Below are 27,595 nucleotides of genomic sequence, written 5' to 3' on the forward strand. Positions count from 1 at the left end.
TCCCTCGCAGGTTCAAGCGATTCTCCTGCCTCAGCCTCCCAAGTAGCTGGGATTGCAGGCACCTGCCACCATGTCCAGCTAATTTTTGTATTTTCAGTAGAGATGGGGTTTCACCAGATTGGCCAGGCTGGTCTCAAACTCCTGACCTCAGATGATACACCCGCCTCGGGCTCTCAAAGTGCTGGGAATACAGGCATGAGCCACTGTGCCCGGCCACCAGCTTTAATCAAAATAAGGCACTCTTTTTGTTTCTTCTGAAGTTTCCTATAGCACTGGGTGACGTCAGCAGCACTGGCCAGTATGGAGTTCAGACTCACGGAAAGATGACCTTCCACACAGTCAGGGCAAACACGTGTACGTGGCACACCTGGGGTGCAGGTTCCAAGCACTTTGCATACATTAACAACTCACATAATTCTCTTCCCAGGTGTGGGAGTAGGAGGCTCATGCATGCCACCAGCATCTCCGCATCCCGGGGGGAACTGAGGGGTCATGTCTAAAGTCACACCCCACTCAGGGACACAGCCAGGATCCCCATTCTTTCTGCCCAGAGCCCTCATCTTTCCCTCCCTTACAGTGGACACCTGTACAATTAAGCAATTATCAACATCTGCATTTAGTTGGAAAAAAAAAAAAAAGACTAACATAGTTTTAATAGCATACTTTATTTTAATCTAAGAAAAATGATTAAATTCAAAGGTCAGAAATACAAAAGATTATCCAAAAAGTTTAGGATCATAACTGTTTCTTAAACAACATTGGCATGTACTTGAGCTGGTTCTGTGGCTCCAAAGGCTTGATTTTTACCTTGCACAGTTTAAATAAGGAAGAAGCCTTATGCGATGCTCCACAAGCATCCCAACCTCACAAACGTCATTCTACAAGGCACGTCTCAGGGGATTTGGGGCCACGAAGATGTTTCTCCAACCAACAGTCTGAGCCGAGATAGAATCACATTGAAGTTTCCGCTCTCAGACTGTCCTCCAAACGGTTCCTACAGACAGAGGGCGCCCTGAGCTCCGGGCCCAGGCCTGAGCGGGGCAGCTGGCTGTGCACGCAGGCCAGTTCCGTTGGTCACCGTGTGGGCATTCCACTCCTATCCTTCTCTGCCAGTGCCACTCAGATGAATTTCCCATTGGCAAGTTCTTGTACCCTTGATGCATTCAGAAAAGCAGAAAGGAACCGTGGGGACCCGCAGGCACTTCTCCCCGGCTGCCAACACCAGCCCAGGGGGCACCATGGATCCGGCTGTGCCTTCAGTAAGGAGACTGCTCATAATTGGTTCAGGTGAAGACTTTACCTTCCGGTAGCCCTGGGGTGGACCAGGTAGGAGGATCGTGTAGGAGAAAAACCAAGCAGACAAGCCTGTTAGCCAGCTCGGTCACACCGTGACTGGCCTTACATTTTGGAAGGATGGGCCCCTCCTAGGGAGCCTCCCACCATCAGGACGACTCTCCAGGACTCGCTCGAGCCCCAGGGCAAAACTCAAACAGAAGCTTCAAATGGAAAAGCAAACATCCTTTGAGCCAAAGTATCACACCAAAGACAGTTTGGAAATAGTATTTCCTCCAGGGGAACTACCTGTACTTAACTGGATAGCTTTAGTGGTTGCGTGATTCATTGTACGAGCAAGATCTCTGGAAAGCAAAACAAGATAAACTAACAGAAAATCCCAAGAAACAAACCACCCCCTGCATGTTAACTGCCTGAAGGGTCAACCGTACATCACAACCTTCCACGGAAATGTGGAGCTTCCAACATGATTCCACAATGCTGTAAGCACAGCCGTCTGGAAGTGACTGCAGGGGTTAGGGAAAGCCATAGGATTGCAACCAGAGTGCCTAGAGCTCTACTGTTAACATGTGGAAGGCGAAGAAATTAAGCCTAAATGCATTCAAATACATCTCCACCACATACAGATTTCCAAGGTCAAAGGAGGACACATACATTGTATGTGATTAATTTTCTGAAGCCAGCTCTCCATTTTCACAGATTAAAACAGTCTGTTTAAATATCTCATTTCTACAAAGTGAATTTACATTTAAAGTACAAAGTGCAAATACTATGTGTTTCTGTTTTGTTTTCTTAATTGCTCGTTGGTGAGGGAATTTCCCACGTGTCTAGGAACTGCCTTCGCTGTGTGAGCCATTTATCCTTGTTTCCTTGGCTGAAAAGAAAAGACAAAAAAGAGACATTATATTCAGAGGTGTGTGTCACTCATCTGAGAAGACTAAGTGGCTTCCGGGAATGAACTGAACCAAAGAGGGCTGGGCAGGTCGTGTGAGGTGCAAGGATGAATGAGAAACGATGAAGACATTTTGGACGCTGGTAACTTTTTAACGCTTTCCTTCCTTGACATGATAGAAATATTGGGAAAAATATATCATTTCAAAAAAGTAACATCCACTGTAAATATTTTAAGTACTAAATACATTAAATGTTTTCCAGAATGTCTTATCACCTTGATTATGCAAAAATAATTTTAATAATATAACTTATGCTTCAAATTTGATAAAGGCATAGTTGATTCTTAATTTTCCTTTTTATCTCTTTTGTTCACTATTTTACCTCTTTAAGAAGAAATCCAACTTAAAAAGTTTGCTGATTATAATGATAAACAATGGTAACTCAGCACCTTGACTTTCAATTAGAAGTAATTTAGAATGAAAAAGAAAAGTAATATACAATCTCCTAGACTCAGTTTTCCAAGAGGGCCAATTCTTACAATGTTGATCTATTCTTCTGTTTTATTATTTAAATAATTAAATTTTAAAGTTTAGGAGGTTTCTGGGTTGGCTTTTATTCCCCTTGATAAAGATCTGAAGAGGTGAGAAGACAAACCCATCTCCTACACTAAACTTGAGATTTAAATTAGTTGTGCATAAAGACAACCCGTCAAAGTATTTTACCAGTCATTAAAGATGGCCAGGATTGCTGGAGGAGAAGGTGGACTAAGACCTTAACTTATTTAATAACAGCTCTGACTACTCTGGAGTTGCAGTGGAAGCTGAAGAGATCAGGAAATAGCTCCTTTGGATTCCACGTTAGCATCATGCACCCTTCTGTGATCCCTTCTTTTGATAGTTCCTGTCTGGGTCATGCATATAGGGACACCCTGGCTGGCTGGCACTATGTTATTCTTTGAGATGCTTCAAAGAAACGTGGTGATCTTCAATGGCCACGGCCGGTAGGAGCCGCAACTGGCTTGCCCGTTAGGATCAATCCCAGTATCGTAGTTTGCAGAAATAGCCACAAAATGAAAGGCATGGAGGTCCGCGCGTCCACTCAGGCACTAGAAAAGGAAGGGAAACTGCTTCCGTTTCTCTCTTCGGAAAAAAAGAGCTGAAGCAGGAGGCGTGTGCTTTGAACTGAGTTCATTTAAGATGCGTGGAGCGCATGAGTACAGTGATTGCCGTTCTCGAATGAAAACAACTTCTGGAGGTCTTGGCACTCAGGGAGGGTAATTACTTTCAGACCAGCCTGTTTTAAAGTGTAAGTGATTTGCGGTGAGATTTAAAGTTAAAACCATAAACATTTGCTAAACAAAGGAAAACGTATCACACATCTTTCCTCATGAAATGGTTTTAAATTACATCCAAGGTGTGTGCTGGCCGCCTCCACTTAAACCCACAACAAATATAGGGGCTTGCCTTAGGAAATGTCAACCTGACATCAAACAGGTGCAGGCAAAATAAATCACAATTGACTCGTGGTAGCAAAGAAGTGAGGATTTTGCCCTGGCTTTGAAGGAGAGAGACATGAACCCACTCATGTTTATCGTCTGGAAAATGTTCTTGACATGGGATAGGTTGTGGCTTTGGGTGCTGGAGGACACCATCATCGCATCCTTTACTTGCAAATTGAGAGGCAGAACCAGAAACACACACACATGTTTGTGAACACACAGCAGGAGCCGAAAGTCCCTTTTGGAGCCCAACGCTTCTCTTGCTGGGACCCCAAAAAGAAACAAATTCACCCATGTATGAAGGATGCCTCCTGTTCCTGCAACCTCCCTGATAAAATGCAGGAACCAAATTACAAACACTCAGACAACTGCTTGAAAAAATTCAGCCAGGCACAGTGGCTCACACCTGTAATCCCAGGTGGACTGCTTGAGCCTATAAGTTCGAGACTAGCCTGGGCAACATGGCAAAACTCCTTCTCTTAAAAAAAAAAAAAAAAAACTACCAAACAAGGGAACTCAGAAATTTTTCTTAATAATTGAAAGTTCAAATAATAAACTTTTTCAATCAACAAGTTGGTGATTTTGAATAGAATTCTGTAAGACTGCTTTAGTCCCCACAGGGGGTAGACAGTAAGCTTGTCTCCCTTGAATTATTTCTTGTCTTGGAAGGTACTGGCCATTGCAAATCTACATAACTCTGAATTGTTATTGTTTATAATTTAAAAAGGAAATGGTTAAGAGTAAAATATAAACATACTTACCTGTCTATTAGACGTACTTTCAGCATTACCTCTGGGGGCTAGCAGGAAAAAATATATATATTATTAAAAATCAGAGACTCATTATTTAATGAAAGGTTCAACATAATTTCAGGAAGGAGTCCACATCACTTTAGGAAGGTGTTATCAATCGGCAAACTCATTTACATGAAAAAAAATGCATACAGTCATTCCTCAGCATCCAGAAGGGATTGGCTCCAGGACTCCCGCAAACCCAAATTCTCCAATTCTCAAGTTTCTTATAGAGTATCATGTAATATTTTAATATAATATAAATACATCCTCCTATGTACTTTAAATAATCGATAGACTAGTTAAAATGCTTAGTGCAATGTTAATGCTGTGTAAATAGTTGCTATATACTACATTGTTTTTTATTTGTATCTTTTTTGTTCTCTGAGAATTTTTGCTGCAAGTTTGCTTGAATCCACAGAGGAGCTAACTATATATGCATTGAACATAAATTATGAGTAGTGGATTATGAAAGTTACTATGTAAGTACTTTCTAACAACACGGATTCTCTAGTCCAGCCTTAGAAGAATGTTTTACTTTACCCCAAACTCTAAGGTAAATCCACCTTCTCTGGCGAACTGAATTCTAGATGTTTCTCAACCTTTCCCCAGAAGGAGGGGGTTCACGTCCCTGGGGTGCTGGGAGCGAAGCCATCAGCAATGCCCCAGCTAGGGCTCTTTGAAGTCTTTTGCTTCTATATTAAAACCCGGAGAAATGAAAGTGTTTGGCTCAAAACAGCTTTTTCCAAAGCTTCGAGTAGAGTCAAAGCCGGAGGGAGCTGTGCTATCTCCTGGCTTCACCACCCCTGCACAGCGGAGCTTCCCTGAAAAGTCTCCTTTCTGCTCTCATCTCAGCTGCCACACCTGCGTCTCCACGGAAACCTTTGGGACGTCGCCCCCAGGGGCTTCAGCATCCTCATCCCTTTCCCACTTTCACCCACTCACTAGTGGGCTCGGTTGGTCTCAGGGTTTTAAATACTCTATTTCCTGATAGCTCCAAGGATACAAATTGCTGTAATCTTCAGCATGGACCTCTTTCTCTCCTCAGTCCAGATTATCAGATCCAACTTCGTTATCCATGTGGATTTTCATTCAATAGGCAGCTCAAAAGAAACAGGACCCAGCTGGACTCATTATCTGCCCTTGCAAACCTACTTTCTGACGTATTCCATTCTCAGGACACAGTAACCCCATTCTTGAGCTGCTCAGGACAAACTTTTGGAGTCATGATCATGCCTCTTTTCTCCTACCTTTCTCATCTCATCTGGGAGGAAATCCCTCGGGCTCTACACCCAGAGTCTATCCAGAGTCCAACCCTCGTAGTACACGCTGTTCCGTGGCCAGAACCGCCCGCCTCTCCCACGTGGACCCGAACAGACGCCTCACCACTCTCCTCCTTCAGCCCTTCCCATCTGTTGTCTACACAAACATGGCAACCAGGGGTCCTCTATAACATTCCACCCATCCTTCCAACAGCCTCACTCAGAGAAGCAGCCAGGGGCTCCTGGGCTATACTGGAGGCGGGATGTGCTCTGCCCCGTCCACCCATCCTTCCAACGGCCTCACTCAGAGAAGCAGCCAGAGGCTCCTGGGCTATGCTGGAGGCGGGGTGTGCTCTGCCCTGTCCGCCCATGTGGCATCACATCACTCGGGATGCCTGCTCCTCTCCAGTGCCCAATTTCTCCCCACCTCTGGGGCTTGCTGGGCATGGCACTCCTGCCATCCTCTGCAGGCTGCACTGTACCCAACGACCCTTGGTTCTCCTCTGCTCCTCCAGTCTCCAGTCAATCTCACTTTGCAGGGCCTCCTCCCTGTCCCCATCTAACGTTCCAGCCCTCCTGACCCTCCCTTCTGCCTCCTCCACAAGTAACCCCTATCGTGCTGTGGGGTTTCCTATTTATCTGATGACTTGCTTCCACACCAAAGTGTAATCCCAAAAGGGACACACATTTCTGTGTGTTTACTGTTATTCTGTCAATGTCTACAGCAGAAAGCACTTGGTCAATAGTTTTCAAATGAATCATCAGATGAGGGAAGCATCCTTCTTTCCATATTCCTTGATTAACTGTTGATTTCTATCCACTCAATAAAAAACATGGAGTAAAGAGCAAAATTGTTCTATTTTCAAACTGTCTTCTCTTACCATAAAGCAAGTAGAAACACGGTGTGAAAAGGTGCAAAACAAGCATATTAGGTAAATTGCAAAAACATTAAGCAGTGGCTAAATCTATGATTTTTTTAAATAGCTGGTTTTAATGGTCTAAGTGCCCAAATGAATATTGCTGCTCATCTACTTGTCTTGACTGAAATGATTACTTTACAGGAAAAAAAACAGGCTTTTCAGCCAACGGTTCAAATTTAAATACTATTAGAGTGATACTTTGAATCTATTCTGAGCCAATTTGGCTATTCAACAATTGCCAGTTTTTTGTTGGACTGTTTGCTCATTAATAGAATTCTCCCTTGGAGTTAGAAGTAGCTGTAAAGTTATAAAAGGAAGTAGCTGTAGATTAAAGTTATAAAAAAAGTTATAAAAAGAAGTTTATATGGGCTATGCTGGAGGTGGGGTGTGCTCTGCCCTGTCCACCCATCCTTCCAACGGTCTCACTCAGAGAAGCAGCTAGAGGCTCCTGGGCTATGCTGGAGGCATATAAAAATCCTGGGATATGCTGGAGGTTATTTTTAAAAAGTTAATATTCTTTTATTTATTTATTTATTTATTGCCAGGGAGGATGGGGTCTCACTCTGCCACCCAGACTGGAATGCAATGGCACAATCTCGGCTCACTGCAACCTCCAACTCCCAGGTTCAAGCGATTCTCCTGCCTCAGCCTCCCGAATAGCTGGGATTACAGGCTCGCACCACCATGCCTAGCTAATTATTGTACTTTTAGTAGAGACGGGGTTTCACCATGTTGGCCAGAATGGTCTCAAACTCCTGACCTGGTGGCATCGGCCTCCCAAAGTGCTGGGATTACATGCGTGAGCCACCACGCCTGGCTTATTTCTCATATTTTTTAGAATAAAAAGTGCACTGTTCAGTAGTGAGCATAAATACAGGAAACAAAAAAACTTAGTAGCAATGTGGATATTTAGAATGTTCTTGCTAATTTCTTCCTGGATCTTAAGGTTTTTCTGACTTTTTGCTATTACAAACTATATAGGGTAGAAAACATATGACTGATAATGAATTTTTTTAAGTCAGAAAAGAGAAAAATTCCGTAAGGAAAATGAAAGGGCTGCAAAATCAGCTAAATATGTATCCGAGACCACAATGTTCATTTTTGACCATGACCAAATTGCCTCTTTTGCCAAATTGCAGTTTATTTTGCTAGGAGCGATCATATGCTTTCTTCTTGATTACTAAGAAGACAATAAAACTGAGACATATCAGATTATTCAGAGGGATCTAAAGAAGATAATTCAAACTTCTGCAGCAACTTAAACTTTTCACCTCAGATGATGGCATCAGAAGAGATCACGTTGTGCTCCACCATCCATCCATTCTTCCTTGCCAGGGTCTAAGCACTCCAGCCCATCCATGCCCCTTCCCTGCCCCACACTGTGGCTTGAGCCTTTGGAAGGTGGGAGTCTGAGAGGTACCATCTCCGAGCATCTGCCTCCCCTGTGGCTGTGCAAGTGGCTCAGCCTCTCATGCTTCTCTGCCACATCTCCCCAAGACCTGTGCTGACCTGTGCTGAACCTGCATTCCCACCCAGGGCAGCATGGTGGCAACCCACAACCTTTATGCTATGTAAACCAGAAGGAAATGCTTGGGTCCTAAGCCATTGCGATTCTGTAGTCACTTGCGTGAAGCATGACCCATGGAAGGTCATGACTCATAAAGGTCACCTTCATTTCAGTCTATCAATATATGCAAGGAGAAAACATTTCCTCCCAGGGCTTTCTCCCAGAGCTACTGAGAACTCCATGTATCCATCAACACCAGGGTCCTGCTCAGCCTTAGCAGAGAGCAATGTGGACCCATCCTAGAAGGAACCGACAACCTTTCCAAATCAGGATATGCGGCTCACAACAGTTGTCTGTATGCTGCTGCCACCTTCCAAAGAGACTGTCTAGGGGATTTAGCTTGCTCATGAGGGACTCATATCCTTCTATCAGAACCCAATCCATGGGCCAGTTCCTTGGAGAGTGGGTGTATTAACCATGACTTTCACTTCCTTTATCTAAAGCTTTGACATCTGAACCCTGCTTATGCTGAAGAGGCTGCCCTCTGAGTTAGCCCATCCCCAGAGACAGTGAGGAGCAGCCTTTCCTATTCAGGCCGACCTACAACCTTCACTCTCACCCAGCCAACAACCTCCACCCTCACCCAACCTATAATCTACAACCTCACCAACCCTATAACACCCACCCTCACTCAACCTACAATCTCTACCCTCACTCAACCTACAACCTCCACCCTCACCCAGCCAACAACCTCTATCCTCACCCAACCTACAACCTCCACCCTCACCCAGACAACAACCAACACCCTCATCCAGCCTACAACCTCCACCCTCATTCAGGCTACAACCTCTGCCCTCACCCAGCCTACAACCTCCACCTTCACTGACCATACAACCTCCACCTCATCCATACTATAACCTCCACCCTCACCAAACCTACAACCTCCACCCTCACCCAACCTACAACTTCCACCCTCACCCAACCTACAATCTCTACCCTCATCCAAGCTAAACCTCCACCCTCACCCATATTATAACCTCCAACCTCAATCAGCAAACAAGCTTCACCCTCACCTAACCTACAACCTGCACCCTCACTCAACCTACAACCTCCACCCTCATCTAAGCTACAACCTTTACCCTCACCCAGTGTACAACCTCTACCCTCACTCACCATACAACCTCCACCTTCACCCATATTATAACCTGCACCCTCAACCAGCAAACAACCTTTACCCTCACCCAACCTCCAACCTCACCTAACCTACAACCTTTACCCCTACCCAACCTACAACCTCTACCCTCACCCATACTACAACCTCCACCCTCAACCAGCCAATAACCTCCACTCTCACCCAACCTACAACCTCCACCCTTACCCAACCTACAACCTCCTCCCTCACCCATCCTATAACCTCCACCCTCACCGAACCTACAACTTCTACCCTCACCCACCCTACAACCTCTACCCTCACCCAGCCTACAACCTCCATCCTCACCCAGCCTATAACCTGGCCACCTCATTTACAGGCAAGCCTGCCTGGGAAATCATGATAAGGGCTCAGGCCCAGTCTCTCACTTCCTCTGTCTCTTGGCTGACCCTGGTGCCTCCCATGTGGCCTCCCACAGCACAGCATGGCCTCCTCTCCTTCGGATCTGTGAGTAACAAATTATCTTTTAATTGTCTCCTGATCTGTTTGCCAAATGACACCTCAAATTTCCTATCAATATACTATGTTTTAAAATAGTAGGATGCATAGATGAATGCCAGACATTTGCCCTAACAGACCTTGATCCAGCCCAGAACGCCAATGGTAGTGTTTACACACCACACACCTTACATACACAACACACACACCCCCTGCACACTGCACACCACACACACACAAACCACCCCCCACACACAACATATACACACACACCCCATATTTATACACACACCACACACACACACCACACACACACGCAGTCTGAGCTGTGTCCTGCAGGTGGTGCAGGATGCGGGGAGCTATGGGTGCCTCTGGAAGGGTAGCATAGGAGCTGGGCCTCCAGGAAACTATCTTCTTAACTGCTGTGAATCTATCTTGAAATCATTTGATTCCGAAATTTTCAAAATTCTGTCACCATAATCACAGCTCTGGGCCCAATTATTGTACTTGAAAACCCACCAATTGCTGGAACTCACCCACCCCCCTCACAAACTGGAATTCACCCACCCCCCTCACAAACCGGAACTCACCCACTCCCCTCACAAACCGGAACTCATCCACCCCTCACAAACCGGAACTCACCCACTCCCCTCACAAACCGGAACTCATCCACTCCCCTCACAAACGGGAACTCATCCACCCCTCACAAACCGGAACTCACCCACTCCCCTCACAAACCGGAACTCACCCACCCCCCTCACAAACCGGAACTCACCCACCCCCCTGACAAACCGGAACTCATCCACCCCCCTCACAAACCGGAACTCACCCACTCCCCTCACAAACCGGAACTTACCCACCCCTCACAAACCGAAACTCACCCACCCCCTCACAAACCGGAACTCACCCACCCCCCTCACAAAGAGTCTATATTTACTTCAGTTTAATTGAAGAAATCAGTAGACAGGAATCTGCCCCAGCAAGGGCCATGGACCACATGACCCTGTAGCACCAGGCTGAGGAGGGCAGAGGCCATATGTGGCTTAAGTTTTGGGTGCTACTCAAGCCACCTGACAACGGCTAACAGGAAGGAGTCCTTGCAAAGAAAAGACCAGCTTGCACCATCCAGGAATGGAAGAAGATTAAAAGGTCAGAAACAGATCTACACTTGGCTCTGTCCATCCTTAATTTTCTCACTATAACCATAAAAATTAGCCTTCTATAGAAATGCAGAGACTGGCTTCCATAATGGAGGAGGAGCTACACAGGAAACTCCCAGGTGCCACAAGGTGTCACTCATCACGTGCAGATGGGGCAACAGCAGAATGTGAGCAGCTCCCTTCGTGAATTGCTGAGTGGGTGTTCATCTTCCCTATGTGGAATCATCAGGGGTGAGGGACACCATGGTTCCCCAGCTCCAGCTGCTAATCTGGCAGCCACCTGCTCTCCATCTCCCCATCACTCCCCCAGGCCTCCCATGTGGACCCTGCTGGTAGGTTTTAAGTCTCAAAGAGCAATACACCATTTGTCTTTTGGGATACTGAGCAAGGACCAAAATAAGAGAAAAAAAGTGAAGAAAGCAGCTTGTTATGGTCTAAAGGTGAGCCCAAAGTTCATGTGCTGGAAACTCAATCCCTAATGCAGAGGCGTTGGGAGGCTTAAGAGGTCTGCATTATGAGGACTCTGCCCTCATGAACAGGTGAATGCCATTATCTTGGGAGTGAGCTCCTAGGAAAGAATGTGTTTGGCCCCCCTTGCTTTCTCTCTCTTTCTCACCCTCTCTTTGCCCTTCCATTTGGGTATGACACAGCACAAAGGCCCTCACCAGATGCTGATTCCACAATCTTGGACTGCCCAGCGTCTAGATCCATGAGCTAATATATTTGTGTTCGTAGGTTACCCCATCCATGGTATTCTGTTATAGCAGCATAAAGTGGACTAAGACACAGTCCCAGTCCAAGAAGCCAAAAGCAGTATCAGGTGGCAGTAAGACAGAAGTGCCCAGGAAACCCATGGGCAGGTACTGAATACAGAGAAAGGGAAAAGCAAGGACAAAATCACACATGGGCAACTACTGAGAATGGGCATTCTTGGTTATCCATCCAAATGCCTGCAGGGTTGCAGGCGTACCCTGGTGTGGGTGAAGGAGCCCTAACAGGAAGTGCAGCCCAGCACAGTGGACGATTTCCAACAGCACTGCCCTTGCTGCATGCAGCACTGCTGAGGAAGACTCAGATCAAAGTGCTGATGACTGCAGTGCCTGTGTGTCCTTGTCTGCAAGTGTCAGGGTTGGCAGCATCTGTCTGTGACCTCATCCCCCAGAGGATGGCTGTGAAAATGAAATGAAGTCTTGAGCCATGAAGTGGGATTGGATATTGGATCATGAGCCTTGCCAGACTGTGGCAGCATGTTTAGTGCCCCTCTTCCCACAGTGGTGAGTGGGCATTTGCTGCCTTCATGCATCAGAGTTGATCAGCCAAGAATGATTTCTTTTCTTTTTTGTCTTGTTAGAGGTGAACTCCTCCCACACTTGCCAAACAGTCCTTGATGAAGACAGAACATTGAACATAACTGAGGATTCTCTCTGACCTCATCAGATGACCGGGCCAGCAGAGAGGGCAGCCTCCTGCACACAGAGCAAAGGGAGGCAGCCATAGATACGGCCATCCGCTCTCCCGTGAATACATCGTCAGGGTGGCAGGACGTGCATTAACCACAAAGACCCTACACAGAAAGCTTCAAATTAAAGCTTAATTTTTCTGAGCTGACTTTTCACAGAGAAATTAGCAGGAAGTGCTTCACCATGACACAGATCTCGGCTGCCCCTAATTTGGTTGAACAGCACTGAGTGACTGTCGTGACAAGCACTAGGACACCAAGAAGAGGAGGTAGACGATGGTCACTGCCTCCTCCAGGAACTCTCAGTCCAGGTCAGATCAAAGGGCCCGTGTCTCACAGCTGAGCTTCAAACACAGGAGGGTTTTTTTTTTCTCTCTCTCTCTCTCTCTTTTTAACACGGAGTCTCACTCTGTCACCCAGGCTGGAATGCAGTGGCACGATCTCGGCTCACTGCAACCTCTGCCTCCCAGATTTAAGCAATTGTGCCTTGGACTCTGCAGTAACTGGTATTACAGGTATGAGCCACTATGCCTAGCTAATTTTTATATTCTTAGTAGAGATGGGGTTTCACTATGCTGGCAGGCTTGTTTTGAACGCCTGACCTCAGGTGATCCACCCACCTTAGCCTCCCAAAGTGCTGGGATTACAGGTGTGAGCCACCGCACCTTGCCAGGAGGATTTTAAAGACCATGGTGAATCAGCCCTCCACAACACAGTCTCAAGCTTGTTTTCTCTTTCACATTTGTTACCGAAGTTGACAACAAATAAAAGAGTCATAAACAACAGGAATTTGAGAGATCTCTGCTAGCCCTACCCAGAAAGTATTATACAAATCAGGAAACAGAGATCCCCAAGGACAGTGAGATCTAATGCACATGTGGAATGAGATCCAGCACACATGTGCAGTGGAATCCAGTACACATGTACAGCAGGATCTAGCACATACATATGGGGGATCTAGCACACACATGCAAGGGATTGAGCACATATGTGCAGTGGGATCTAGCACAGGTGGGCAGGGAGATCCAGCACACACATGAAGGGGAATCTGGCACACATGTGCAGTGGGATTTAGCACACACACGTGCAGGGGGATCCAGCACACGTGAGGGGATCCAGCACAGATGTGCAGGGGGATCTCACACACGTGTGAGGGGATCCAGGACACATGTGCAAGAGATCTAGCACACACGCAGGGGATCTAGCACACACACGTGCAGGGGGATCCAGCACACATGTGAGGGGATCCAGGACACACATGTGCAAGGGATCTAGCACACACGCAGGGGATCTGACATACATGTGCAGGAGTATCTAGCACACATGTGAAGGGGGATCTGGCACACACATGAAGTGGGATCCAGCACACACATGCAGGAGTATCTAGCACACATGTGCAGTGGAATCTAAGGCATGCGTGCATCTCACAGTGCTGTCTCTGAGTTGAAAAGTCAGACCTGGGATTTCCTGGCTTGGGCTCCTGAGAACACTTGGGCTCTGGCCATCATAGGATTCTCTTCCTTCCTGTCACGGTTGGTTGGGTAGGCCAGGCCCACACAAAAAAAGTATTTTCAATTGGTAAAACTGCTATAAGCATTGGAATGACTGGTCTGGGCCTCAGCAATGATTTTACGCCTCATGAACTGGCCTGAACATTTGGTTGGAGTTCAGGTACAGGGTTAGTGAGTTATTCCAATGGTTCCCAGGCTTGCACCTCAAATACCAGAAGACAATCCATTCTAGGGGAAACCAACCATGATGAACAGTGAAAAGGCTCATTGCAAACCAACATGGAGTTCATGCCCTTTGAGCCTGGGCTCTCCTGGGCAAGTGGCATGACATGAGTCATCAATTATCGTTATTATTCCTGCAAACAGATGACCTACAATTAAACAGCATATTTGATTTTTTTACACCCCCAGGCCATAAACACATTCTGTAATTGTGTTTGTGAGAAGCGGACCTCCCAGGCCTCAGGGCCTGACCATGGCCCAGGGTCGGGGGTGGGAAGACTCTTACTGTGGCGCTTCTTGGTGTCTGCTTTGCCGTCCTCTTTAGCCACGCCCAGGCAGCCCATCAGTTCTTGTACCGAGATGGATTTGTCATTATTCACATCACAGTATTCAACAAACTTCTTCACACATTTTTTGGGCTTTGATTTTTTGCGAAGGAACCTCTTGAAGGGTTTGATTTCCTTTTTGCCGATGTCTCCACTGGAGTTTTTATCGAGTAGTTTGAAGTACCAGTGCACCACTCGCTCCTCTAGGGTGTGGCTGGGGTCGGGTTCCGAGAGCCTGGAAGGAACACAGACGCCGTCAGGACGCTTAAACCCCTCAGCTGCCCCTTTCTCGCCACTGTCCTTCCATCAAACCCACAACCCCTGCTTGTAGTTCTCATGGTCCTGGTGTCTAAGCCTGCAGCATTGGTAATCAGATATAACAATTTAAAGAAATAATTTAGAAGAACACTTTTAGCAAATATTTTTCAGGTTGGATTCAAAATTGCAAATGATGCAGTGAATTTGTGCCCAGCAAAGATGCACTTGGCCCGTTCCTGAAGGACAAAAGTCCCCTTATCCTGGCTTCTGTGTGCACAGGACTGGCAAGTCAGCACATGCAGCTATACCCACCCGATACACCAGAACCCTGAGCTTTTCTAGCCCTGTAAATTTAATTCTTTTACACATCCTTTATGTCATAGGTATACCGGATGATGCAAATCAAAAACATTTTAAGTTGGAACTAGATAGCTTTCCTTGGATTATGATAGGTTCAATATTTTAGGGCATAAATAAGTAAAACTCTTCTAGAAGGTCTGGATGGGAGTCAAATCTTTAAAAGTGCACCAAATGGCAGAAATGCACCTTCTCGTTGAGATGGAGGGTGTGTGTGTGCACAGGCAGGCCCTCCTGGAGGTGCTGGCCTCTGGATTCTGCCTGTTGGGATGAGCTACGCATTTCTAGGTATGAGAACACCATGAACTCCGACACCACTGCCAATTTCTCAGACTTTCAAAGGAGTTTCTCAGATAGCAATCCATTTACTGCCTTCACTTTTAGTTTGCATTTAGTTTAGCTTGCAATTTAGTTTAGTTAGCAATTCATTTACTGCCTTTGTTTTTAGTTTGCAGTTTAGTTTAGTTTGCAAAAACAATCCTTCCAAGAATAGAAGATGTAAAGTTGAAATTTACATAAAGTTTGACTCTATTAAATTTCTTTTCTTTTCTTTTTTTTTTTTTTTTGAGACAGAGTTTTGCTCTTGTTGCCCTGGCTGAAGTGCAATGGTGTGATCTTGGCTTACTGCAACCTCTGCCTCCCAGGTTCAAGTGATTCTCCTGCCTCAGTGTCCCGAGTAGCTGGGATTACAGGTGCCTGCCACCATGCTGGGCTAAGTTTTGTGTTTTTAGAATGGATGGGTTTTCACCATGTTGGCCAGGTTGGTCTCAAACTCCTGACCTCAGGTGATCCACCCGCCTTGGCCTGCCAAAGTGCTTGGATTCCAGGTGTGAGCCCCCGTGCCTGGCCTGCTCTACTACATTTAATTTCCTACACATTCATGACATTTTCTGTTAGCATTTCCTTTTTATTTCCTTAAGTCTTCTTTAGCAGAGAGACAGTGAGAGGAGAGGCTTTTAGTTCAGGAGACCAAAAAAGTCATCTAAAGTGGCTGAGATCATCAAGGGTTTGGGTGTCGGGGCTCTGGGGAGAAAGGCCAACATTCTAAAGAAAGAAAAAAGTGAAAATCTCCATTCAAAATTTATTTGAAAGAAACAGATAAACTATTGCTAGTTCAGGGGGAATATCCGATGCTTGAGATGCCATCGCAGTAAAACCCTGGGGTTCCTCCACTCTCCTGAGGCTGATCTACAGAGGGTGGAAAAGAAGAGTGATGGGAAATTCACTGAAGTCCACTACACCGTGCTCCAGGCCCCAGGTCCAGGAGTGCAGGAATGTCTACAATGTACTCAGGGAACATTTCCCGGGTTCCAAAACTCCTATTTTGAGCAGTGTGAATGTCTTGGACACAACCGAATCATACGCCTGAAAGTAGTTAGGATGGCAAATGTATGTGCTGCACATTTTACTGCAATAAACATAATCACGCTTTGAGAACTTCAAATTAAACGTTGTCGTTCAAAGTATTTAAAATCCAATGGATAACTCTAAAGTGCAATTTCAAAGCACAGAGCCCTCGGCAGGAGGTGCTCCCCCTGCCCTACTCCCCACCAACAGGACCAGGGTCAGAGCCCACTACCCCATGGAGGTCCAGGAGTCACGGCTCAGGGCCACATACCCCAATGGGAGCGCCTTCAGTGATTTAGTCATGCTACAAGAAAAACCTGCTAAGCAACTTCCTGTGTTTGCAGAGGGCTCCTTTTTAAGGCCCTACTGTGTCCAAATAAGCTGAGAAGGTCGCCAATATGTAATGTTCAGACTTTCCAGATTCCCCGGAATTCTGGGACCCCACCAACTCATTGTCCCACAGCGAACACAGCGTACCTGCCTGACGAGGAGGAGGGATCAGAGACAGCGTGGACCATGTCCGTGGACAGTGCATCCAGAATACTGGTCAGAAACTCATGCTTTTTGGCACCCGGGCAACCTGAAAAACATGTGTATGTTTTCACAGTTAACTCATAAAGCATAACAGATTTTCCTCTAAAATACAGGGAAATGTTGTTTTAGTGTTTGGAAATGAGTATTTTGGGCTACCTTAATCTTAATGAGCTAGCTTAAACACAAACATATTGCGCTATGTATATTGATTTTGAGCCATAGTTATTATTAATTCCAGTATTGTTTGAATTATTACGTGAGACTAAAATTCACAGGCATTAGTGTCTCACTGATCTTCAGAACTGCACTCAGAGGTAGGCGGTGTCACTCACCCAGCAAGCATGACAGCAGAGGCACTGGGTGCTTAGGGACACTGGACATACGGTGTACACGCTGGGAGCACATGAGGCTGGCCATCCTGGCAAACGAGGCCAGAGCCTGTGATTCACCGCCACCCCCACCCGTCCAGAGCCACCTCGCTTCTCAGAGCAGAAGGAGGCAGCAGTAGGGCAAAGAGCAGGAGGTACGCAACACCAGTTTCCTGGGGACTTGTCCACACCATGGCATCCACACAAACAGTCAGCATCGGTGCGAACAGTCTGCATCCGCAACGCCCATCTCCTGGGGACTTGTCCACACCACGGCATCAGCACAAACAGTCAGCATTGGTGCCAACAGTCTGCATCCTCAACGCCCGTCTCCTGGGGACTTGTCCACACCACGGCATCCGCGCAAACAGTCAGCATCGGTGCTAACAGTCTGCATCCGCAACGCCCGTCTCCTGGGGACTTGTCCACACCACAGCATCTGTGCGAACAGTCTGCATCCACAACGCCTGTCTCCTGGGGACTTTTTCACACCATGGCATCAGCGTGAAGAGTCAGCATCCGCAAGGCCTGTCTCCTGGGACTTGTCCACACCACGGCATCGGCACGAATAGTCAGCAGCAGGGTTTAGTGCTCATAGCTTTGGAGCCCAGAGCTGACTGTGTATGGATTCTGGGATCAGGGAATAATTCAGGCACCCAACATTCTGCAGCGTGCCTTTCCCCTCCATCCTTCCCTCAACACCACTCTCCTCTCACACCGGTTAGGCATTCCCTGAGCTCCATGCCTGAGACACTCGTCCCACCCCAAATTCAAGATAACATTTGAAAGAAGCTGTCCACTTTCTCTGGGGTCTTTTCTCCTGAGACTGCTCCCGGTGCTACTGCCCCAGTCACAGCTGGACACAGGCAGCATCCTGTGTCCTTAGGCCCAGGGCGGCATGGACAACGTGGGTCTCCTCGCTCTGGATGCCCTTTCGGCATAGAGAAGCCACTCAGCCGCCCAATACATGCTTGCTGGATCAATAAGCAAATGCAAGAGGCAGGAGCCCCACTCTGGTTTCCCTGATGAGAACGGCGCGTCTAAGAGCTTCACAAGCAGGGAGCAAGGAGCAAAATCTGCCAATTCCAACTGGGTCTATCTGTGTGTAAATAGCCATGGGACAGGTGACAGATGGAGCTCGTCACCATTTACATTTTGTTAAGTTTTTCTAAAGAAAGCCCTTCCAGAATTCAGTAGAAAGAAGAGAAAGATACTGAGGGGAAAATAGAAGACAGAAGCCAGGCACCGGTCCTGGAAGGACAGCGTCCCCACTGTGCCACGCCGTGCACTGAGACTCCGTGCCAGGGGCGGCTGCCCCTCCCTGGGGCTCTGCTGGGGCTAGGGATGCCCCATGGTGACTTCTGAGCCTGGAGAGCACCTCGGGCATTAGAACATCTGCTCCGACCGTCCTCACCACGGCAGGAAGGGAGTTTACACCATACACCTTCTGCCCAATTTAGATTCCGTTTTTTACTAAGAAGTTTTAGATGGCCCCTCCAAAGAAAATCTCAGGAGCCCACTCAGTAAGTAGAAGATATGGAGAGCTGCAGTCTACAGAAGGCTGACCTCCCCGGCTGCAGGACTAACCAGGAAAAGAAATGAGAAAAACAACCTGGAGGGCTGAAAATACCTCCAGGGCACAGGCTTAGGAACATGCAGGCAGAAGCCCTGCCAGGCCAGCCGTCCAGGAGAACTTGTCCAGGGTGAGGAGGCAGACGCCGGGGCAGGTGAGGCTGGGACCCACGAGACCTCGGGCACCTGCCTGCCGGGGCTGCTCTCTATGAATTCCCAGTCCTCCACTGGCCTCCAGAGATTCTGAGGGTAATATGGAGTTGATGGAGAAGAATATTATTGTCTGGGAGAAAAGGCATTTTAGAAAATCCTCAGTACTGAACACCTTTAAGAAAGAATTATGCTTATATTTGGTGTGGTAATAGGGATATACCCAAGGGGATTTTTTTTTGGCTGTTAATTTAATCATATTTCCCCAAATGAGATAAAGCAACATACTATTTCAAATGAGAAAATAATAGATGCTCATCACGAAACTTAACTAACATAATGTAAAAGCTGCAGGACTCTTTAATGCCAAAAGAAAAACTGAACATGAAAAGCATAATGTACTTCTAAAAGAAGAAATAGTAAATCAGTCCTGCTCAATCCTGGCTTCTTCTCCCGTGTCGCAGTCACCCCAGGACCTGGAATAATGCTTGTTACTGCTCAGGGATGATTGTACTTCAAAACTATTTCTGAAGGAAAAACGGTGAATAAAAATGAAAGATTACAAGCAATCAGCAGGAAAAAACTAACTTTCATTATGTTAAAGTGAATGTTCACTGCATGAGAAATCACAGAAGTACCACGAAGTGAAAATTTCGTCACCCTGAAATGTCCCAGATCTAGCAAATTCACGAGAGGAGCAACGAGGCTTGAGGTAAAAGACAAACGACCCCAGAGCAGCTGGGTTTTCCCCACTGCTGCCCACAGGGAGCTATTCCGCTTCTCCCATGACAGCTGCGTCTGGCACAGCGGTGGCTGCAGAGACCCTCGTCCCTCACAGGGGTGCCGGCCCCCTGTCAACCCTTACTGTAACTCCTCTGGCCACCTTGAGAGCAAAGCCGCCCTTTGCTCTGGCGTTTTGTGGTGTGTGATTCAGCCTGGGGAAGCTGCCTGCTGAGAACCTGTGTGAGGAGCCTGCTGTTCCGGGGGGTCCTTTGCAGCACACTCTACCCCCGGCCTTCTTCTCACTCAGCTGCCTACACAGTGGGGTCTAACGGCCCCTGTGAATACTGCGTCACGGGAAGGTTGGCGTCAAAACCGCCGCGTGCAGGCTCAGCGATGCACCCAGAGTCACTCTTTACTTTGGGACAGTTCCACTCACAGTTCTCCAACCACCCGCAGAACTGAAGTCTCAGGTCAACAGAGGCATAGTGGGAAGGTGCCACCCCACACACACTCCCACCTGGGTTACACGTGCCAGGCCCTCTCCCAGCCATACACACTCCCACCTGGGTTACACGTGCCAGGCCCTCTCCCAGCCCACACACACTCTCACCTGGGTTACACGTGCCAGGCCCTCTCCCAGCCCACACACTCCCACCTGGGTTAGACATGCCAGGCCCTCTCCCAGCCATACACACTCCCACCTGGGTTACACGTGCCAGGCCCTCTCCCAGCCCACACACACTCTCACCTGGGTTAGACGTGCCAGGCCCTCTCCCACCCCACACACACTCCCACCTGGGTTACACGTGCCAGGCCCTCTCCCAGTCCACACACTCCCACCTGGGTTACACGTGCCAGGCCCTCTCCCAGCCCACACATTCCCACCTGGGTTAGACCTGCCAGGCCCTCTCCCAGCCCACACACTCCCACCTGGGTTAGACCTGCCAGGCCCTCTCCCAGCCCACACACTCCCACCTGGGTTACACGTGCCAGGCCTCTCCCAGCCCACACAGTGTGGGAGCATCCTGCACCCAGGCTCCTGGGGGAAAAATAAGCCAATTCAAGAAAGAAAGCCAGATTGTTCTTTTCAAAGTAGAAACAGAGTAAGTTCACCGATTTATTTCCAATCTGTGGCAAAACAAGGAAGGGAGTAGCTTAGCCCAAGTACACTCAGGTGCTCCGGTCCATCTGCAGAATCCAAGTTCTTGACGTCTGTTAGGTTTCTGTGGAAACACTGGGTTCTATCCTGGTTTTGCCCCACAGTAAAGGTGCTGCACCTTACACAGCCCTGAGCCCTTCTCAATCCTGGAGCCCGTCCAGTCAACAAAGTGGCTGAACTAGCTGGTCCCAGAGACCCCAGCCCATGGACCAGGGACTTTTCAGGAACTGGGTTAATATTCTGATGCTTTAAAGGCATTTTTGACTTTCACTCTTTCAAAATGAATGTGTTCTGCGCTTTCTATGAAATGTCCTTATTTTAAGAAACAAAAACCTTTTTTGTATAAAAATTCCTGTTTTCAGTAAGTGTATGTAGTTTCTTCTTTTCTCTTTGTCTTTTAAATATAAACGAATACAAGTTCCCAGCTGCTCCCTCAGTTACCTCCTCTCTGGATAATAATTAACTTTCACTTCCTTCCCATAACCTGAAATACTCAGTACTGCCGCTAAAGGAAATCAAATACAGGAGAAAGTGGAGTTGAGTGGTTTCCTCATTCACTGATCAAGAGAAGAGACCACTGGATAACAGTAGCTGCACATTGGCACAATCATGGGGTCTGTGCATTGCCTGGCAGGTGAGGCCTGCAGGGTCTGGATAGGGAACACGAGGGAAGCAGGTGTATGGAGGGGGCCAGAGATTTCACAGGTAAGTAACATTATTAGCTTATCAGGCATGAAGTGTCTGGGGATAATGAGACTCATTCATCTGGTTTTAAGTATCTAGCAGTGGCTTAAAAATTGGTTCTCTTAGTTATGTTCAGATCCAATGTTTAGGAAACTAGTATAGATGAGAAATGAAGAAAAAAGAATGGATAACGAAAGCGCTTTCTTCTCTAAGTTGTTCAGATGCTTCTGAGGAGTTGTGTGTGCACAGAGGTATTCACGCCATCATAATTATCTATTTATCCACTCACAGGTTTAACTCCTCTGGCTTGGAAGTCCAATAATTTCTATCAAGCAATCAGCCCGTGCTCTGATTTGCCAGCCATGGACCCCGGGAACGCCTTCGCTGGCCTGACGTGAGGGGTCAGGTCAGCCACCTGGGAAAAGACCGTCCTCATCTCCCATTGGGGGCCTGCGTGGTGAGCTAGGGGGAAGCAGGTTCTCTCGGTCTGGGCCGGGAACGTGTGCCCTGTCTGCTGAGAACACCTGCTGGGCATCTTAGGGTCACTTTGCAGGAGGCAGCAGTAAAATGCCGTTTCCCCTCTTATGCCCTGGCTGTCACATGTGGGTTAGGAGAAAGTCCACGGGGTTGGATATTTGAAGACTTGGTCAGAATTTTAAGGTAGGAACTGAGCACTCTCAAAACTCAGGTGAACTGAAGAGTCTCCGTCTGGAGCTAACTCGCTGCGGGTCCCAGTTTCAGTGGAATAACGCAGAGGTTTCTCTGTCAGAGCGGCCCTTCCCCGCGGGTTTTAGGCACACTTTCTCCACATTTTAAGAATGTATCGGCTGGGCGCGGTGGCTCACGCCTGTGATCTCAGCACTTTGGGAGGCCAAGACGGGCGGATCATGAGGTCAGGAAATCGAGACCATCCTGGCTAACACGGTGAAACCCCGTCTCTACTAAAAATACAAAAAATTAGCCGGGCGTGGTGGCGGCGCCTGTAGTCCCAGCTACTCAAGAGGCTGAGGCAGGAGAATGGCGTGAACCCGGGAGGTGGAGCTTGCAGTGAGCCGAGATCGCGCCACTGCACTCCAGCCTGGGCGACAGAGCGAGACTCTGTCTCAAAGAAAAAAAAAAAAAAAGAATGTATCATAGAAAAGTTTGAGTGTGCTCTACTTTTGTGCCATTTCCCCAAGGTAATAGAAATACATTTTAAACTGCACAGTTAAAACTAGACAGAAAATGAGACGTTTTTGTTGCTTCTAAGGGTTGAGAGAAATGGAAATAATGTTACTAAGATGTTTCTGTGACTCCTTCTGTCCTCCAGGAATCTGTAAGAAAGGCGCTGATAATTTCTCCTTTGCTAGGAGTTGAATCCAGTGTTGCCTTGACACTAACAAAATGTTACGTTGACTAACTCTATGACGAATTTTAGGAAGCTGGATTTTAAGTCCCTTTATTGAATATAAACTATTTCAAACTACATAAAAGCAAATAGTTTCTAATTTTCTTTCTAAGTTATCTTTACTTGTAAATAGGCATTCACAGGTGAGTGCGGTGGCTCACGCCTGTAATCCCAGCACTTTGGGAGGCCGAGGTGGGTGGATCACTTGAGGTCAGGAGTTTGAGACCAGTCTGGCCTACACAGTGAAACCCCATCTCTACTAAAAATACAAAAATCAGCCAGGCGTGGTGGTACATGCCTATAATCTCAGCTACTTGGGAGGCTGAGGCATGAGAATCGCTTGAATCTGGGAGGTGGAGGTTGCAGTGAGCTGAGATCGCACCACTGCACTCCAGCCTGGGAGACACTGTCTCAAAAAAATAATAATAATGAATAAATAAAAATAAAATAAAATAAAAAAAGAAAAGCATTCACGTCAGCCCAACGTCTGATCGGTCCTTTCTTTGTGCACAGCTGGGTGCCTGGAAAGAGCTCTGAGTACTAGGTAGTTTCTCTCTGACCCTGAACATCTCTGGGGACTTATGATGAAGGTTCCATTGTGTGCACACCAAATAAAGGGCATCTGTTTTCTGGTAGAAAAAGCTCTTTTCATCTGGCTGGGGAGGGAGAAAGAGGGTGCCAATGACAGCGCCTGCATTTGGCTGGTCTTTTCACAAACAACTAGAAACAAAATGTCATGGCTACTCATTCTTATAGTTTAAAACACACCGACCTGGCACAGAAAAGAAGGGAAGATGAGCCGCCGAGTGACAGCCCTGCTGACGTGAAGGCATCAGAGAAACAAAGAGGAAACTCCCAGGGCAGAGGTGTCCTGAAGCCATGCCCATAAACACGTGTGCTCTCACACTTGACAGCTCTGGATTACTGACATTTGCTGAATTTGAAAAGTCTGCTTCAAATCCTGACATTGCCAGAGTTGAAAAGCACTGCAATCTCAACGCTGCACCCCCAGCCAAAGCAGACTGCTCTTTCTAGGTAGTAAATGCTCATGTAGTAAATGCTGTGCTTCTCTGTTTTATTCCAGGCACAGATTTTCCTCCAGCAGTCTTCAACGAGCATGTCCCGGCTGTGTGGTCCAGGGAGTGTCCCACGGGTGACGGGGTTCACAGAGGCAGGACCACAGCATTCCTGTCTGATCTACACGTGGGGCCGTGTGCACGTCACCCTCATGCAGCTGACACTCAGCACCACACAGCGGTCTCGCAACCACCTGGCGAAACGAATCAGCACGTCAGTGTCTGAGGGAGACACTCGGCACCACACCGTGGCCTCGCGACCACCTGGAGAAACCAATCAGCACATCAATGTCTGGGGGAGACACTCAGCACCACACTGTGGCCTCGCGACCACCTGGTGAAACGAATCAGCACATCAGTGTCTGAGGGAGAAATTGAGGCCCACGTCCCACTCAGTGGGAGGTTGAAGGCTTGGGTGGTGCTAAGAACCCTGACCTCTCTGGGGGTGGAGGCAGGAGTGCATCCTACATCCAGGTGAACGTGTGCCAAGCAGCTGTGGAGCTCTCCCCGCTGCCCCGCGGCCACGATGAGGCTGGAAACAGCAGACCAGGTCCCTGCCCTCCGCCACGTCTGTCCTGGCAGAGGGGGCACTGGTGTCATGTTAACCTCTGCTTGCCAGGCAGAGGCGCGGGGGTGTGGAGTGAGCCATTTGGAACAGGGAGGAGAGTGCTGGGGGCACAGGGAAGGCCCCCAAAGACCCCGCATCCCAGGCAGCGCGGCATTCTCGAGGCCCTGAGGATGCCAGGGTGTGTCGAGTGAGGCAGGAAGGACAGTCCTAGGGAACAAAGCTGAGGAACTCAGGGGGGCCCAAAACCCAGCGGGTCTTAGAGTCCAGAAACAAGTGGGCCTTATCTGAAAGGAAACTGGAAGCTGCTGGGAGAATCTGAGAAGTGGCACAATCTCATTTCTGTTTTAAAGTGTCACAGCGCTCCCTCTGTGGGTCTCAGCCAGCTGTGGGAGGACCCAGGAGTGCAGCTTGAGGCTGCTGTGTGGTCCAGGGAAGGGGCTGTGAGGCGAAGTTCAGAGCGGGGACCCTGGAGAGTCTTGTGAAATACGTTCAGGAGAAACCACGGAGCTAGAGGGCCTACGGCTTTGGAGGTTTGGTTATAACCGGGGCCAGATAGAGCCTCTGGAACGAAACAAGTACACAGAGCTATTCCGAGTAGAACACAGCTCTGAAGTCATCCCCCAAGCCCATTCTTGGGATTTAATTCAACCCCCACCATCTAGTTCTACAGCCACAGAAAGGGGTGCGAGATGTTTCCCAAGTACCCCACTTGCTCCATTAAGCATTTGACGCCTGTCATTACATTTAACACATGGCTTTCCAACTTTTAACTTTCTATGCAGTTTAAACATAAGAAGAAAAAGTATAGCGTTAGGAAAGTTTCTTCAGGCACTTTGATTTTGAGATTCATAAAGTGCCTGCAGCTTATAAAATGTATACAAAGTCTATTTTGATAAATCCCCCTCCAAATTGAGACCTGGTCAGGGCGTCATCCTCAAGGGCCTGGCCTTGGACCTGCGAGGTCCCTGATGTGGGGAATGTTGACAACGCCAAGTGCCTCTTTTAGACGATTCAAGACAGATGCAGTTTCCTCACGACAGGTACGTGCTTTAACCACCACGCGGTGGGGAAAGAAGTCCCGGCCAGTGACGGTTAAGAACACATCAGTTGTATGAAATCAAGTTTAGCCTGAAGCTGCCTCCTTATCTATTTTACGTTCGGCCTAGAGGTTTCTGTGTACGTTGTGAACTGTTAACAGGTGGAGGCGTCAACAGACCGTAGCCTACACTTGCGCCAGTCACCGAGTTTTGGCCAATCCAGTGTAGCCAACTGTTCCAACCGTGTTCAAATGAGGCCGACTCCGAGCTGTAACCAATCCGGCTGTTCTGTGCCTCAGTTCTGTTTTCTGTCCATCACTTGCCTTTTTCTGTCCGCAAATCTTCCTCCACCCTGTGGCTGTGCTGGAGTCTCCCAGCCTACTTGGGCTTGGGCGGTTGCCCTGTTCACGAATCGTTCATTGCTCAATTAAACTCTTTCAAACTTAATTCAGCTGAAGCTTTTCTTTTATCCGATGAAATTTGCTCGTGACTACTCATGCTTTAAAAGAGGCACTAAAGAAAAAGCATAGAACTTCACAACCGTAAGCTGAAAAGAAAACCACTACTTTTGTGCATTCACTCTACTTTTCTACATTTTCTAGATTCACGTTTTCCATATGTATTTTCATATTCTTGATTTTTCTATATATCTTTTCATTATTCTAGACAAAGAGGTCCATAGGCTTTAGATAGTGCTTTGAGGAGTGAACACTGATAACTAATACGCTGATAGAAGTGAGCACTTGTTTAGAAGGTCAGCGCCTGAAGAGAATCAGGAAGTTCCTCCAGTGAAGAAGCGACCAGGAAAACCAAGGCTTTGGGTGACGGTGCCTGCTCTTGGCCCTGCCTCCGGTCATCCATTAAACTGAGTGCTGCCGTAAACTCCCCAAGGTTCCTTTGACCATCACATTCCCGAAATCCTTCACCTTTGACTTTAATTCTCTTTTGGGTCAGGTCATCCAAGGCCAGGATGTGCACTCGGAATTTATCTCAGCTAATAAGTTAACTCTGAATATTTATCTTAAAGACTGACGTGTGTGTTTCTAAAGTCTTCCTACATTTCTCAAGGACAACGTTATGTCATTCAACCATTTTTAGAAAACTACTTATTAACAAAATGCTTAGTAAAAAGCACCAATTTTGCCCTCAAGGAGCTTTAAAATGAAGGTATTGGTGAAGAGCACGGAGGGTTTATGGTGATATAGGTCAGACTGACATCAATGCTGCAGACTGCGTGGGCTTTCTTCGGGTTTCACAGGCTGGAGGACGGATCTAGCATTTGAAGGGAGATCAAGCTGATGTTATCTGCCATCCGGCGAGGAGCGAGCATTTCAGGGCACACTCTTGCTTTAAGGAGGTGTTTTGTGCAATCAAGATTTTGCCAAGCATTAGGATTATTTCTGGCGTCAAAGCCTTCCCGATTTGCAAGACTTTATTCTCACTCTCGGTGTTACTCAGCGTGACAAAACAACTATTTCTGCTTGGATTTTCTCCTGAAAATTTTTTTTGGAACATTTCCAACTGACAATGAAATCCTTAGGTAGAACTAAGTCATTCTTAGGAATGACTTTTAAGTGTTTACTTTCAAAACAACTGGGCCCGGCAGGCTGCTCTAGGCCTCATGAGGACACCAAATATGCAAAACCAACTGCCCAGGAAGCACTGACGGTGTCCAGATGTTCAGGCACAGGCTAGCGTTTTTGTCTGTTTCTTTCCCCACATATGTAGTTTAGGAAATGCTTTCCAGTCAAAAGAGAAACTTTTCTTTCCAAACTCCTAATTTGTTTTTACTTCTAATAGTTTTTTTTTCTACAACATTCCCTCTTTTGTATCTTTTATGAGAAACTTAAGAAGTCAGTCTTCACAAGATAGACTCTATGTTTT

General features: G+C 47.3%; 1 protein-coding gene across 2 annotated transcripts in view; it reads right to left on the reverse strand.

Annotated features, from left to right (window-relative positions):
- Positions 1-646: 646 nt before the first annotated feature.
- The window catches only part of LOC105487594 (SPARC related modular calcium binding 2), a 218,206-nt gene continuing 191,257 nt past the window's right edge, over positions 647-27,595 (reverse strand). For both annotated transcript variants that reach the window (XM_011751084.3, XM_011751085.3), the window contains exons 10-13: positions 16,931-17,033; positions 14,452-14,726; positions 4,447-4,484; positions 647-2,167 (exon numbers count right to left, since the gene is read on the reverse strand). In XM_011751084.3, the coding sequence (XP_011749386.1) occupies positions 2,150-2,167; positions 4,447-4,484; positions 14,452-14,726; positions 16,931-17,033 (434 nt within the window). In that variant the 3' untranslated portion in view covers positions 647-2,149. The remainder of the gene's footprint in view (positions 2,168-4,446; positions 4,485-14,451; positions 14,727-16,930; positions 17,034-27,595) is intronic.

This window comes from Macaca nemestrina, chromosome 5, assembly GCF_043159975.1.
Source record: "Macaca nemestrina isolate mMacNem1 chromosome 5, mMacNem.hap1, whole genome shotgun sequence".
NCBI lineage: Eukaryota > Metazoa > Chordata > Mammalia > Primates > Cercopithecidae > Macaca > Macaca nemestrina.